The sequence below is a fragment of the Ictidomys tridecemlineatus genome, chromosome 13, assembly GCF_052094955.1.
Source record: "Ictidomys tridecemlineatus isolate mIctTri1 chromosome 13, mIctTri1.hap1, whole genome shotgun sequence".
NCBI classification, from domain to species: domain Eukaryota; kingdom Metazoa; phylum Chordata; class Mammalia; order Rodentia; family Sciuridae; genus Ictidomys; species Ictidomys tridecemlineatus.
The window spans coordinates 50,756,400-50,770,941 of NC_135489.1; the positions used below are offsets into that span (position 1 = coordinate 50,756,400).

Genomic DNA, 14,542 nt, shown 5'->3' on the forward strand with positions numbered 1-14,542 from the left:
GGTTTCATCTTAATCCCTTCATAATAAGATGTTGATCAAGTGGTTCATTAAATGATGATATTCGGATTGTCGTTCCTCCTATATTTATTATAGCTAGAATTCTTTAAAACAATTTTGTCTCATCAACTTGAGTTACTTGGTCATCATGAAATACAAGAAAGTAATATCGTGAAATACAGGGAAGACAGGATAAATGATTGATTTGTCCCCTTTCATTTGTCTGTGTTCTGAGTAAGGAGTCAGTGCCCTACTTAGTTCCAGTAATGACCAAAAAGGCTTGTTTTATATCACTATTGTAATTTGAGTATCATGAATGTAGATTATTTTTAGGTGACTTCAAGTGGGAAGTCTAGATTAACTATTTTATCGCTGAAGCAGAAGCCTTTTCTTCTAACTATACATCATCATTGTATTAATTTCATTTTAGAAAAAACATGTCTTTTAGTTTAAATGAGAATGTAAACATAAATTTCTAATTTTTATTTGTTATGATATTTCACAGTTCATGTTTTCATTGGTCATGCATATTTCTTTTTGGTACCAGGGATTTAACTGAGCAATGCTTAACCACTGAACCATATCCCCAGCCCATTTTAAAATTTTTAATTTTGAGACATGGTCTAAGTTGTTTAGGACTTTATTAAGTTTCTGAGGCTGGCTTTGAACTTGCAATCCTTCTGCCTCAGTCTCTCAAGCCCCTGGAATTACAGGTACACCATGCCTGGCTATATTTTTCTTTTTGATTAGTCATGTCTTGATGTACTCTTTTTCATTCTTTAATTTATACCTTTTTGATTTATTAAGGCTTTTTATTTCTTATTGCAATTTCCCACTCTAATTTATAATTTTTTTTAAAAATTTATTTTTTAGTTGTAGTTGGACACAATACCTTTATTTTACTTATTTTTATGTGGTGCTGAGGATCGAACCCAAGGCTTTGCAAATGCTAGGCGAGTGCTCTACCACTGAGCCTCAACCCCAGCCCCTCTAATTTATAATTTGCTTTAAGTTTTTAAGATTATTTTTTTTTGAAAGGGGATAGAATACAATAGATGTAAAGTTTCACGAATCTTGCTTAGTGCCACTATTCTTACCTTAGTGTTCTGTCATATTCTCTTCTATTTTCTTTCTGTTTTGTTTTTATATAGTTAAATATTTTTACGAAATAAGTGTTATGTTAATGCTTTGCTTTAAATAAAATGATTACTTTTATAATGATATGAAATAACATGTTTTTGTCAGGGTGGGCCATACTAATGTTGTGTTCCTTTCAAAACATTCCACCTAATCACTAGTGTTACTAGGTGCCATATAGTTGAAGAAAAAGAACCTTGTTTAAAACAAAGAAGTAATTTATAATTTACATGGGTTTATGTTATATTAATTTTACAAAGGAAAATATCAAAATACTGAGTCATATTTTCTAGTAATTGTTGCAGGATTATAATATACTATCAGTATCCACATTTTTGCAAATTTGAATAATGCATTAATTTCTTTTCTGAAATAATTCATTTTCTCTTATTTTAACTAGACACTTGGCATTTCACCTGAAGAAAAATTTGTTATTACAACAACAAGTAGGAAAGAAATTACCTGTGATAATTTTGGTGAGTAAATTAAGCACTTGATGTTTTAAATTAAGCACTTGCTTTTAAATTTAATGTGTAATGATAGGGCAATAACTATTACACAAATATGTATTCAAAACTATTGATAGTTTGATTATTTTTATGTGATGGAAGAGAAAAAATGGCTATTTGTGCATAGTTTACTCAGAAGTCATTTTTCATGCCTGATTATAGAATAGTAGTTGCTAACAGGGCTACAGAAGATAAGACCTTTCTCAATCCTTAGCACAGTTTGGACCTCAAGCTGACTTTTAGCTTCAACTTGAACTTATTTTGAATACTTCCATTTTTCTGTTTTTACCTATTCCATTTTCTGTTAAGTTTTTAGGACCTGCCAGTTTTTCATGCCTGATTCCTTTTAAATATAACCATTCTTCCCCATTCATGTTAATACCACTCTAATGCAGAGCCTCATTTTGATTTTCTGTGATAGTTTAACTTATTATGAATTGAGTTTTCAGATGAGTTGAAATATTTTTACCTGTTCAATTGGTGTATCCTTAACAAAATAGCTGAATTTTTAGATCGGTTCATTATTTGAGAGTTTTTCTGTACCATTGTTAATATATTACATAAATAAAATCAACATACTCGAAATTGTAAGTTCATTTGAATTTTACGATGCTAACCTAGCACTTAAGATTTTAACTCTTGGTTACAGATGAAACTGTTAAAGATGGAGTCACTCTGTACCTGTTACAGTCAGTCAATCAGTTACTACTAACAGCTACAAAAGAACGAATTGACTTCCTACCTCATTATGACACACTGGTTAAAAGTGGCATGTATGAATATTATGCAAGTGAAGGACAAAATCCTTTGCGTAAGTATCTCATTCTTGGTAATTTTGATAAACTGTTACTCTCCTTTATTCCGTGGTCCCATTTCTTCAAGTTTTATAAATCCTCTCATTTTAGAAGAGTCTGACCACTCATTTTGAGCTTGCTTCAACTCCCTTTTCTTCATAGCATACTTTTATTTTTAACCTAAGTCATCTTCAAAGTAAAAATAATCACCTTTAAAGCTACTCTACTAGTGGAACTCATATTCTTTTTCAATACATGAGGAATCTTATTCCTCGTATCTTTTCATCTACTGTATGTTTTTCTCTCCTGATTTATTCTTCCTGGCCTCCTACAAACCTCTTGCAATTAAATCTCCTTGAATGAGTTGACTGTTTTCACTATCAACAGCACTTTTCTTCTCTTCTTTCCTTCTTACTGTGGCTAGGTGTCTGTCCCTGCCTAATTTTAGGGTTAAATTTGGTCATTTTTAGTTAAATTTTGAAAATCTAGCATCAATTTTCAGTTATTTGTCATTTTTAAATCACTTTGTCAACCCTGATACACTTTCTTCACTTGGCTTTCAAGAGACCACACTGTATTACTTGGTGCTGGGATTGAACCCAGTCTCACATGCTAAGTATGTCCTCTACCCTAAGACCTTAGACCATGTTCTCTTAGTTATTTCTTACTCTGCCTGTCCTTTATTTTCTCTCCCCACATTCTTTTTTTGTTGTTGATGTTCTTTTTAGATATACATGACAGGAGAATGCGTTTTTATGTACCATACATACATGGAATATGACTTATTCTAATTAGGATTCCATTCTTTTTTTTTTTTTTTTTTTTTAATCTTTATTTTTATGTGGTGCTGAGGATCGAACCCAGGTCTCACACATGAGAGGCGAGCGCCTCTTTTCACACTCTTAATCATTTCCTTTGCTGTGCAGAAGCTTTTAAATTTGATGCTGTCCCACTTCTTATTTAGTTATTTATTTATTATTAATATTTTTAGAGAGAGAGAGAATTTTTTTTTATTTTAATATTTAATTTTTAGTTTTCGGCGGACACAACATCTTTGTTTGTATGTGGTGCTGAGGATTGAACCCGGGCCGCACGCACGCCAAGCGAGCGCACTACCACTTGAGCCACATCCCCAGCTCATGGATTCCATTCTTATGGTTGAACATGATGTGGAGTTATGCTGGTCTTATTCATATATTCCTTCACTGTATTTAGTATTCTGTTCCCCCTCCCTTCCCTTCATTCATTCCCCTTTGTCTTATTCAGTGACACCTCCCACCCCTATTGTATGTTAACATCCACATATTAGAACTTTTGGCCTTATGGCTGAGTAATATTCCATTGTGTATATATACCACATTGTCTTTTAAAAAAAATATTTATTTTTTTGTAGTTGTACACAATAACTTTTATTTATTTGTTTTTATGTGGTGCTGAGGATCAAACCCAGGACCTTGCATGTGCGAGGCGAGCACTCTACCGCTGAGCCATAACCCCAGCCCTACCACATTGTCTTTATCCATTCATCTGTTGGGCATCTAGGTTGGTTGTTTCCCCACATTTTTTTTTTTTCCCCAGTTGTAGATGTACACAATGACTTTATTTATTTCTCTTTATATGGTGCTGAGGTTCAAACCCAGGGCCTCACACATGCTAGGTGAACACTGTACTCCTGAGCTACAACCCCAACCCTTTCTCCACATTGTTAAGGTTGAATTGTCTCAGGGTTTGATACTTGGCCTTTTATCTTCTTTCTTCTTTATTTGGTAATTCAAAACCATACCTTTAAATACCATCTTATAGAAGTGACTTTCAAATTGAGGTGGGAAGAAATGGCCATTTTTAGTTAAATATTGAAAATAGTATTAGAGTTCTTTCCTGAATTCTATTTTGATCCATATAGCTGCCTGCTTGGCACCACCACTAAGATGTCTGAAGTGTGATCCCTGAATTCTGTTTGACAAATAATCAGTCATCGTTCATTCTTTCCAGTTGCTCAGACGAAAAATCATTTTTCACCACTTCTATTAATGCTACCTGGTCTGAGGTACCATCAAATCACCCTACTTGCACAGTGATCTCTTAGTTGGTCACTTTCTCTTTTATCCCAGTCCATGGAAGATTTGAGAAGTCAGGTTGTGTCATTCTGCTGAAAACAACTCATGATTCCTCATTTCGCTAAGAGTAAAAGCCAGAGTCTTTATAAACTCCTAGGGTGTAGTAGCTTTGCTTTCTACTACTTTTCCCCCTTGTTTATTCATTCCACTCCAGTGTCATCCATCTTTTCAAATGGTGCCCTCTGTCTGGAATGCTCTTGTCCTAGATAAACCTAGGATTTTTTACTTCGCCTCATTCAAGTATTGTTTATCTGTTACCTTTTCAGAACTTATTTGATCACTATATTATTTAGTCCCTTCACTCTACTATGGGTCTTTTAACCATAGCACATACCACCTTCTTCCAAGCTGTAGAATTTACTTTATTGTGATTACATTTTACTTTCTGTCTTTCTCCAGTAGAATGTTGAGTTCTTAAGAACAAGAATTGGTTTTGTATAGTTCTTAGAATAATGTGTGGCACATGGTATGTGTTTATTTGAATATTAAGTCAATCTTTAGTTATTTCCCTGAGGATAAAATTCTGAATAAGACTTTTTTTTTTTCTACCATCATTATGTGAATAAGTAGTGTTTAAACTCTTTCTTTGATTTCTGTGACTTTATAATATTTCCCTGGATTGTTTCCTCCCTGTTTTCTTGCTTCTGGTTCTTCTTGACTGTGTAGTAGTTGATTTTCAAGTCATACTGATATTTTCTTAGAAAAGTGATCCAATGTTTAGCTATTATATCTATGCCAATGAAGCAAAAAGCTTTTCCTCTCAGTTTAAGCCCAGTATCTGCTCCCTATTTAATACCACTATTCATTAAACTTTATGTAGTTGCATAGCATTATATCTAAAATTGATTTTTTTCTTTCCTCCTCTTTAAATATTCCCTTATGGGAAATATGACCTTTCCTTTCTGTTCTTTTTTGGGGGAGAGCGGGGCAGAAATTCAAAGTTGTCTTAGATTTACTTCCCTATCTATCTCTCTTTTCTTTTTTTGGGAAGGGATATTGGGAATTTAACCTAAGGGTGCTTTACCACTGAGCTACCACCCCCAGTGCTTTGTTTTTTATTTATTTATTTATTTATTTATTTATTTATTTATTTATTTATTTATTTATTTATTTATTTATTTATTTATTTATTTTTGTGGTGTTAGAGATTGAACCTAAAGGGCCTCAGGCCTGCCAGGGAAGCATTCTACCACTGAGCCACATCTCCAACCCTTATTTTGAGACAAGGTCTTGCTAAGTTGCTGAAGCTGACCTCAAATTTATGATCCTCCTGACCTAGCCTCCTGAGTTGCTGGGATTATAAGCATGCACCACAGAGCTTGACATCCTCTCCTTTTTTAATCACATACTAAGTACTATGAATTTCTCCTCTTTCTCTTCTCCCCACCTTCCCAAGGGCACTCTTTCTCTGAGGTATGTCCCCAACCCTTTTCATTGGGCTGGGATTACAGGTATGCACCACCATGCCTAGCTGAATTTCTTCTTTTTTCCCATTTACTATAATGTTCTATCTTCATTTTCTAGAGTTATTACCCTTAGCCAGATTCTTATATATATTATCTGAATCATGGTAACTTTTTGTAGTTTATGAACATTGCTGTCTTTTAAGTGTTTAGAGTGAGTGGAAGTGCTTGCTGGAGAGTGACTGTATTGGTTGATTACAGTTCTGTTTGGGTTACACTTCTGTGGAATTAAGACATAAATTTGGTATGTTCCTTTTCTTTCTAATTAAAAGAATAAAGTAGGAAATAATTTGAGTAGTGGCCCTGAAAAAATATAAAAAAATTAATGCTGAGCCAATGATAAACTCAATGTCAAGTTAGTGTTGTTATAGAGAATCAATAGTAGTGTTCTGTCAGTTTTTAAGATGTGTTCTGCCATTTGACAAGTTCTGATAGTCTTTAGAATTCTATATCCTAAATAGTTCTTAAGAGATACTTGTATACAATTGCTTTATATTTGCTTCTATGTCTCTGTTCCTATTTTTGACTTGTGCATGATATAATGACATACATCAGATTTCTATTTGCTTTTATGGTATGGTCTTCTGTTTGTCTCTTAAGTCTATATGTCTGTCTTTTTATTATAAACTCCTTGAACCAGGATTTGTGGCTGGCTGACTTGTGCCGTATAGTGCCGTACAAGTACTGGTTGATGACTGCTTTTTTATGATGGTAGTGATTGGCGATGATGCCTTTTATTATGCATTTTATCATTAGGATCAGGAAAATACTTTAATTCTAGCTCTTTGGAAAATAAGTGATGATTTTAAGGTACTTCAGAGTTTCTTCTGCTTTAAACTTTTATGCAAAGAATTTTAGGGAAAGATTAAGCAATAGTTTTTTCTTTTTTCAGCATTTGCTCTTGCGGAATTAATCGACAATTCATTGTCTGCTACTTCTCGTAATGTTGGTATTAGAAGAATACAGATCAAATTGGTAAGAAAATAATACTTAAAGAAATTTAGTATTTCTTTTGATAAAAGTGTAGTGTAAGTTGATTAGAGAAAATTAGAAAACAGAAATTAAACTATAGTAGAAGTAATTATCTGATGTCTCTTTATCCACTTAAAATTTCTTCTTGGATCGTTTATTCTGTGCTTACGTGTGTACTTGCATGTAACATTTTGTTTTTGTAATCTTCTACTCTCCCTTAATAGTACATTGTATATATGAGTATTGTGATATATAATATCCCATTACTCCAGAATGATTTATTGACTGTAATGAAAATAGCATAATAAGGCTTCTATTGCTTAATAGATTTTTTTCCTATATTTTTGCTGTTAGAAGTAATGCCGAAATGATGCACATTCTTATACATCTTTGTACATGTCTCTGATTATTTTCTGAAGATAAAATCTGAGAAATACTGTTTCTGGGTTAAAAGTCATGAAGAATTCGAAGGATTTTAATAGATATAGCCAAAGTGCCTTTCAGAAAATTATATTACTTTACACTTTGATGAGCAATGTATGAGTGAACATGTTGATTGAATCACCTTTCATGTTTTAAATATTGATTTGATTTTTCCTGTCTTCTTGAACTTATTTTGTTTCATAGCTTTTTGATGAGACACAAGGAAAACCTGCTGTTGCAGTAATAGATAATGGAAGAGGAATGACTTCTAAACAGCTTAACAACTGGGCTGTGTATAGGTTGTCAAAATTTACACGGCAAGGTGACTTTGAAAGGTTAGAAAATCTTACTTTTTTTTTTTTTCCCCAGGTAGCTATATGTTTTAATAGTAAGAACTCATATGCTTTTGTATACACATGATGAAAAGGTTTTGATGTTATCAATATATGTACTTTTTTTAAATAGAATTTTTGTGATCTATAATCAGAAATAGAACAATATTAACATTTTACCTTTTCATTTAACAGTTCCTTTTGTGTTTCTTGTGGTATGTAGGAGTTCTGTTGCATACTTTAAAGCTTTACACCTTTCATTACTAACTTAAATGTGATAAAAGTCTTCAGAGGAGTAGAAAGGTTTCAAAATAGGCTTTAGGAATTACTTTATATCACTTGTAAAATTCCTAAAATTGCATTTGGTTCTGTGGAACTCATTATTGCTCTAATTTCAGGTTTCTGTTTTTAAAAAGTATTCACAAAACTGGGTGTGGTAGTGTATACACTTTGCCAATTTTACTTAGTGAATTTGTACCAGTACATTTAATGGGATTTTTCATCTTAGAACTTAGGTTTATTATGTTATAATACCTTTGTTCTTTTTTTTTTTAAGAAAAAAAATTTTTTAGCTGTAAATGGACACAATACCTGTATTTTATTTTTATTTATTTTTTATTGGTTGTTCAAAACATTACAAAGCTCATGACATATCTTTCATACATTTGATTCAAGTGAGTTATGAACTCCCATTTTTACCCCAAATACAAATTGTAGAATCACATCAGTTACACATTCACATTTTTACATAATGCCATATTAGTGACTTTTGTATTCTGCTGCCTTTCCTATCCCCTACTATCCCTCCTCCCCTCCCCTCCCATCTTCCCTCTCTACCTAATCTGTTGTTGTTCAGTTCTCTCCCTTGTTTCTCCCCCCCCTTTCCCCTCACAACCTCTTATATGTGATTTCATATAACGTTGAGAGTTTCCTTCCATTTCCATGCAATTTCCCTTCTCTCTCCCTTTCCCTCCCACCACTCGCCTCTGTTTTATGTTAATCTTTTCCTCATGCTCTTCCTCCCTGCTCAGTTCTTAGTTGCTCTCCTTAAATCAAAGAAGACATTCGGCTTTTATTTTTTAAGGATTGGCTAGCTTCACTGAGCATAATCTGCTCTAATGCCATCCATTTCCCTGCAAATTCCATGATTTTGTCATTTTTTAGTGCTGCGTAATACTCCATTGTGTATAAATGCCACATTTTTTTTATCCATTCATCTATTGAAGGGCATCTAGGTTGGTTCCACAGTCTAGCTATTGTGAATTGTGCTGCTATGATCATTGATGTGGCTGTATCCCTGTAGTACGCTCTTTTAAGGTCCTCAGGGAATAGTCCGAGAAGGGCAATAGCAGGATCAAATGGTGGTTCCATTCCCAGCTTTCCCAGGAATCTCCATACTGCTTTCCAAATTGGCCCCACCAATTTGCAGTCCCACAAGCAGTGTACAAGTGTACCCTTTTCTCCACATCCTCGCCAGCACTTGTTCTTGTTTGACTTCATAGTGGCTGCATCTTACTGGAGTGAGATGGTATCTTAGGGTGGTTTTGATTTGCATTTCTCTGACTGCTAGAGATGGTGAGCATTTTTTCATGTACTTATTGATTGATTGTATGTCCTCCTCTGAGAAGTGTCTTTTCAGGTCCTTGGCCCATTTGTTGATTGGGTTGTTATCTTGTTGTTTAATTTTTTGAGTTCTTTGTATATTCTGGAAATTAGGGCTCTATCTGAAGTGTGAGGAGTAAAGATTTGTTCCCATGATGTTGGCTCCCTATTTACTTCTCTTATTGTTTCTCTTGCTGAGAAAAAACTTTTTAGTTTAAGTAAGTCCCATTTGTTTATTCTTGTTATTAACTCTTGTGCTATGGGTGTCCTGTTAAGGAATTTGGAACCTGACCCCACAATATGTAGATCGGAGCCAACTTTTTTTCCTATCAGGCGCAGAATCTCTGATTTGATATCAAGCTCTTTGACCCATTTTGAGTTAACTTTTGTGCATTGCGAGAGAAAGGGATTCAGCTTCATTTTGTTGCATATGGATTTCCAGTTCTCCCAGCACCATTTGTTGAAGATGCTATCCTTCCTCCATTGCATGCTTTTAGCTCCTTCATCAAATATAAGAAAGTTGTAATTTTGTGGATTGGTCTCTGTGTCCTCTATTCTGTACCATTGGTCCACCTACCTGTTTTGGTACCAGTACCATGTTGTTTTTGTTACTATTGCTCTGTAATATAGTTTGAAATCTCGTATCGCTATACCTCTATCAAAGGAATGCCTTTGATTTATGCGTGTTGATTTTATATCCTGCCACTTTGCTGAATTTATTTATTACCTCTAGCAGTTTCTTTGTAGACCCTTTTGGGTCTGTTAGATATATTATGATATCATCCGCAAATAGCGATAATTTAAGTTATAATTTAAGTTATTGGTCTGTTTAAATTGTGTGTGTCTTCCTGACTCAATCTGGGCAGATTGTATTGGAATATAGTGTTTCAAAATACTTTCTAATTATCTTCTTTATTTCTGTAGTTTCTGTTGTGATATTGCCTTTTTCATCCTGTATGGTAGTAATTTGAGTTTTCTCTCTTCTTCTCTTCCTTAGCATGGCTAAGGGTCTGTCGATCTTATTTATTTTTTCAAAGAACCAACTTTTAGTTTTATCAATTTTTTCAATGTTTTTTTTTGTTTCAATTTCGTTGATTTCTGCTCTGATTTTAATTATATCTTGTCTTCTACTACATTTCCTGTTGTTTTGCTCTTCCTTTTCTAGGATTTTAAGATGTAGTGTGAGTTCATTTATTTGTTGGTTTTTTCTTTTTTTGAGGAATGAACTCCAGGAAATAAATTTCCCTCTTAAAACTGTTTTCATTGTGTCCCATAGATTCCAGTATGTTGTGTCTGTAGTGTTGTTTATCTCTAAGAATTTTTTTTATTTCCTCCTTTATGTCTTCTGTAAGCCATTGATCATTCACTAACATATTGTTCATTTCCAGGTGATGCAGGATTTTTCCTTCCTTCTTTTATCATTGATTTCCAGCTTCATTCCATTATGGTCAGATAAGGTGCATGGTATTATCTCCACCCCTTTATATTTACTGAGAGTCGCCTTATGGCACCATATATGGTTTATCTTTGAGTAGGATCCATGTGCTGCTGAGAAGAACGTGTATCCACTTGATGATGGTTGATATATTCTATATATGTCGGTTAAGTCTACGTTATTGATTGCGTTATTGAGTTTTATGGTTTCTTTGTTCAGCTTTTGTCTAGAGGATCTGTCCAATGGTGACAGCGGTGTGTTGAAGTCCCCCATAATTATTGTGTTGTAGTCTATTTGACTCTTGAACTTGAGGAGAGTTTGTTTTATGAACGTTGCAGCACCATTGTTTGGTGCATTCAAATTGATAATTGTTATCTTGATGGTGGATGGTTCCTTTTAACAGTATATAGTGTCCTTCTTTATCCCTTTTGATTAACTTAGGTTTGAAGTTGATTTTATTCGATATGAGTATGGCTACTCCTGCTTGCTTCCGAGGGCCATGTGAGTGGTATGATTTTTCCCAACCTTTCACCTTCAGCCTGTGTGTGTCTTTTCCTATTATATTAGTCTCCTGAAGGCAGCATATTGTTGGGTTTGTTTTTTTAATCCAGGTTTCTAGCCTATGTCTCTTGATTGGTGAATTTAAGCCATTAACATTTAAGGTTACAATTGAAATATGGTTCGTACTTCCAGTCATGTTTATTTATTTATTTATTTTAGTTTGGCTAGTTTTTCCTCTTTGGTTATTTTTCTCCCCCTTTACTGAGATATCTCCCACTGTTAGTTTTGGGCGCTATTTTTCAATTCCTCTTTTTGTAGTATTTTGCTCAAAATGCTTTGTAGTGCTGATTTTTTGGCTGCAAATTCTTTTAGCTTTTGTTTATCGTGAAGTATTTTAATTTCATTGTCAAATCTGAAGCTTAATTTTGCTGTATACAGTATTCTTGGTTGGAATCCATTATTTTTCAGCGTTTGAAATAAGTTGTTCCAGGATCTTCTTGCTTTCATAGTCTGTGATGAAAAATCAGTCATTAACCTAATTGGTTTACCCCTGAATGTAATCTGCCTCCTTTCTCTCGTAGCTTTTAATATTCTCTCCTTGTTCTGTATGTTGGCTATCTTCATAATTATATGTCTTGGAGTTGGTCTATTACGGTTTTGGATATTTGGGGTCCTGTAGGCTTCCAGGAGTTGGCAGTCCATTCCATCTTTCATCTCTGGGAAGTTTTCTAAGATTATTTCATTTAATAAGTTGTCCATTCTTTTGGTTTGATCCTCTGTGCCTTCTTCTATCCCAATGACTCTCAAATTTGTTTTTTTATGAGATCCCATATCTCTTGTTTAGATTGCTCGTGAGATTTAAGCATCCTTTCTGTGTTGACTATATTCTTTTCAAGTTGATAAACTTTGTCTTCATTATCTGATGTTCTGACTTCTACTTGATCTAGTCTATTTGTAATATTCTCGTTAGAGTTTTTAATCTGGTTTTTGGTTTCCTGCATTTCTAGGATCACTGTTTGGTTGTTTTTTTTGTTTGTTTGTTTTTTTAAAATCTCTATCTCCTGGTAAAGCTCATTCTTTGCCGTTTGAATTTGTTTGTTTAATTCATTTTCAAAATATACTTTCATTGCTAGGATTTGCTGTCTCATGTCTTCTCTAATATTCCTTTCCATCTGAGTTAGGTATGCCTTGATTTCTTTCCCTGTCCCTGTTTCTGATGCTTCTAGGTCCTCCTGTAGATTTAATTTGTCCTGCATTGTTTGTAATCCTTTTTTCCCTTATTTTTTCATGTTGTTCACGTTACTTTCCAGCTATGTTTGACTGCTGTGTAAATGCTTTCTCCTATACGTTTGTTTTGGCTTTGTATATCTCTGTAGTCTCTCCTTTGTGGTGGGAGACTATGCCTAGAAATGTTGGGTTTTATTGTACTTTAAAGCTGATTCATTCAATTCATAAAAGGCTTCCGGGTTCTGTATGCATATAGTGATTTGTTGTTTGTTCTTAGGACTATATGTTTAGGTTAGGTGCTATGATGGTATGAGGGTTAGTATGTCTTGGCTACTTTAGAAGATTGCTCTACTGAGGGGGGATACTAACAGGCGATTGGATCAGGGTGTTGGTAGTGGCTAGGTATTTAGGTGTCCTATAGACAGCTTTGTGACATTCACTTATTTGCATTTAGACAATTACTTGTAATGGAAGACGTAATGCTTGGGATGAAATTTGGGGGGTAGGGGAATGAAGGTGCTCGTAAAAAGAAAGGAGAGAGATAGATAGATTAGAGGAGAATGAAAAGAACAATAAGACTTGAAACAGGAGAGAAAGAAGGAAGGAAAAAGGGAGAGAGGAACAGAGAGAGAAGCAGAGAAAAAATTGAAGTGTTAGAGATCCATTTTCTTCTCTTCCAGTAGGCGGAGCTTCTGCCCTCTACCTGCCAATAGCAATCCCTGTAAGGTGTCTCCTGGGATTCTCTCAGACTTGTCAGTCCAGAGCCGTTTCACTTCTCCGGCCCCTGCCCCCTTCCTCCTGTCAGCTGGCCAGCCAGGTCCTGTTCACTGGAAGCAGTTCCCCAGAGATCTAGTTACACTTGCAGCCCCACCGCGTGTCCCATTTAAGCCCCAGTGCTGTGGTAAACTGGCAGCTAAGACCTTGGGAGTCGCCGCTGGTGATATGGGGGATTGGGGGTCCGGGATCCCCTTTGCTTCCCTACAGACACAGATCCCTGAAGTTTCCTGGCTGCTTGTATCTGCATGGGGTGGGAGTCACACACCTGCTAATGTGGATTCTGCTGGAAAGGAATTCCGTCAGCTGAACTCCGATGTCGTCACCTCTCTCATGGCGGGCCCCAGGCTCCTTGCCGGAGTGTCCGAAGGGAGGGGTGGGACTGGTTTGTCGCCCGTTGGCCTCAGCTCCCGGCTTGCTGTTTCATAAAGGCTTGGCTAAAGACCTTTTCCTGCCAAGCTGCCTCTCGGAGGCTAGCGGCACCCAGTCACGTTTGCTGCTGGCAGACGGGCTGGCAGCCATGCGGTGGCACGTGAACAGTGGCTGGCGGATCTGGACCTCTGTGTCTCGTGGCAGGGATTTGCTTGTCTGGGGCAAACTGTCACTTCAAAAAATCCTAGTAGCTCCCAGCTGGTCTCTCTTCAGTGGAATTTTGCTAGGAGATTCTCCTTTAGTAGAATCTAAGCATTATCTATGTGTCTTTATGACCCCATCCCTGAGGGGGTATTGAAAGCGCTGCCTTTCTGCCTGCTGCCATGTTGTTCCTACCCGGCTGATTTCACTTATGGAAAAATGCTGGAGCAGGAGCAACCCTCAGCCAGTGTTAGCAAACCCATTGACCTGCCCTTGGAGGCCCTGCTAGGACAGCCGGGGCTGCCACGTCTGCCTGGGAGGGAAACCCGCAGAGGAGTGGGCAGCGGGAAGCAATGGAAAATGTCAGATAGCAGAAAGAGGGGACTCCGGGCTGCGGAGGAGGAAAGGCGGTAGACCGCAGAGAGGAGAAGACAGGAGATTGCACTGGCTGCCTCCAGACGTGGGTCTGCGGAGGAGAGAGTTGGGTGTGTGGCCGGCAGCTGGCGCAGAGCACCCGTGCTCCACCAGGCACTGGATCTTTTTTCTTGCTGTGGTCCGGCGCCCCTACTCCCAGAGCAGGCATGTGTAACGTCTGTATTTTATTTATTTATTTTTATGTGGTGCTGAGAATCGAACCAGTGCCTCACACATGCAAGCAAGAGTCTACCACTGACCTGCAACTCCCG

At 36.2% G+C, this 14,542-nt stretch overlaps 1 protein-coding gene across 2 annotated transcripts in view; it reads left to right on the top strand.

Annotated features, from left to right (window-relative positions):
• Smchd1 (structural maintenance of chromosomes flexible hinge domain containing 1) overlaps positions 1–14,542 on the top strand; it is a 152,133-nt gene that overhangs the window by 17,466 nt on the left and 120,125 nt on the right. For both annotated transcript variants that reach the window (XR_005729148.2, XM_005337120.4), the window contains exons 2-5: positions 1,535–1,610; positions 2,293–2,454; positions 6,910–6,992; positions 7,617–7,747. Coding sequence is in view for 1 of the 2 variants with exons in the window: in XM_005337120.4 (XP_005337177.1) it covers positions 1,535–1,610; positions 2,293–2,454; positions 6,910–6,992; positions 7,617–7,747 (452 nt within the window). In the remaining variant the exon portion in view is untranslated. The remainder of the gene's footprint in view (positions 1–1,534; positions 1,611–2,292; positions 2,455–6,909; positions 6,993–7,616; positions 7,748–14,542) is intronic.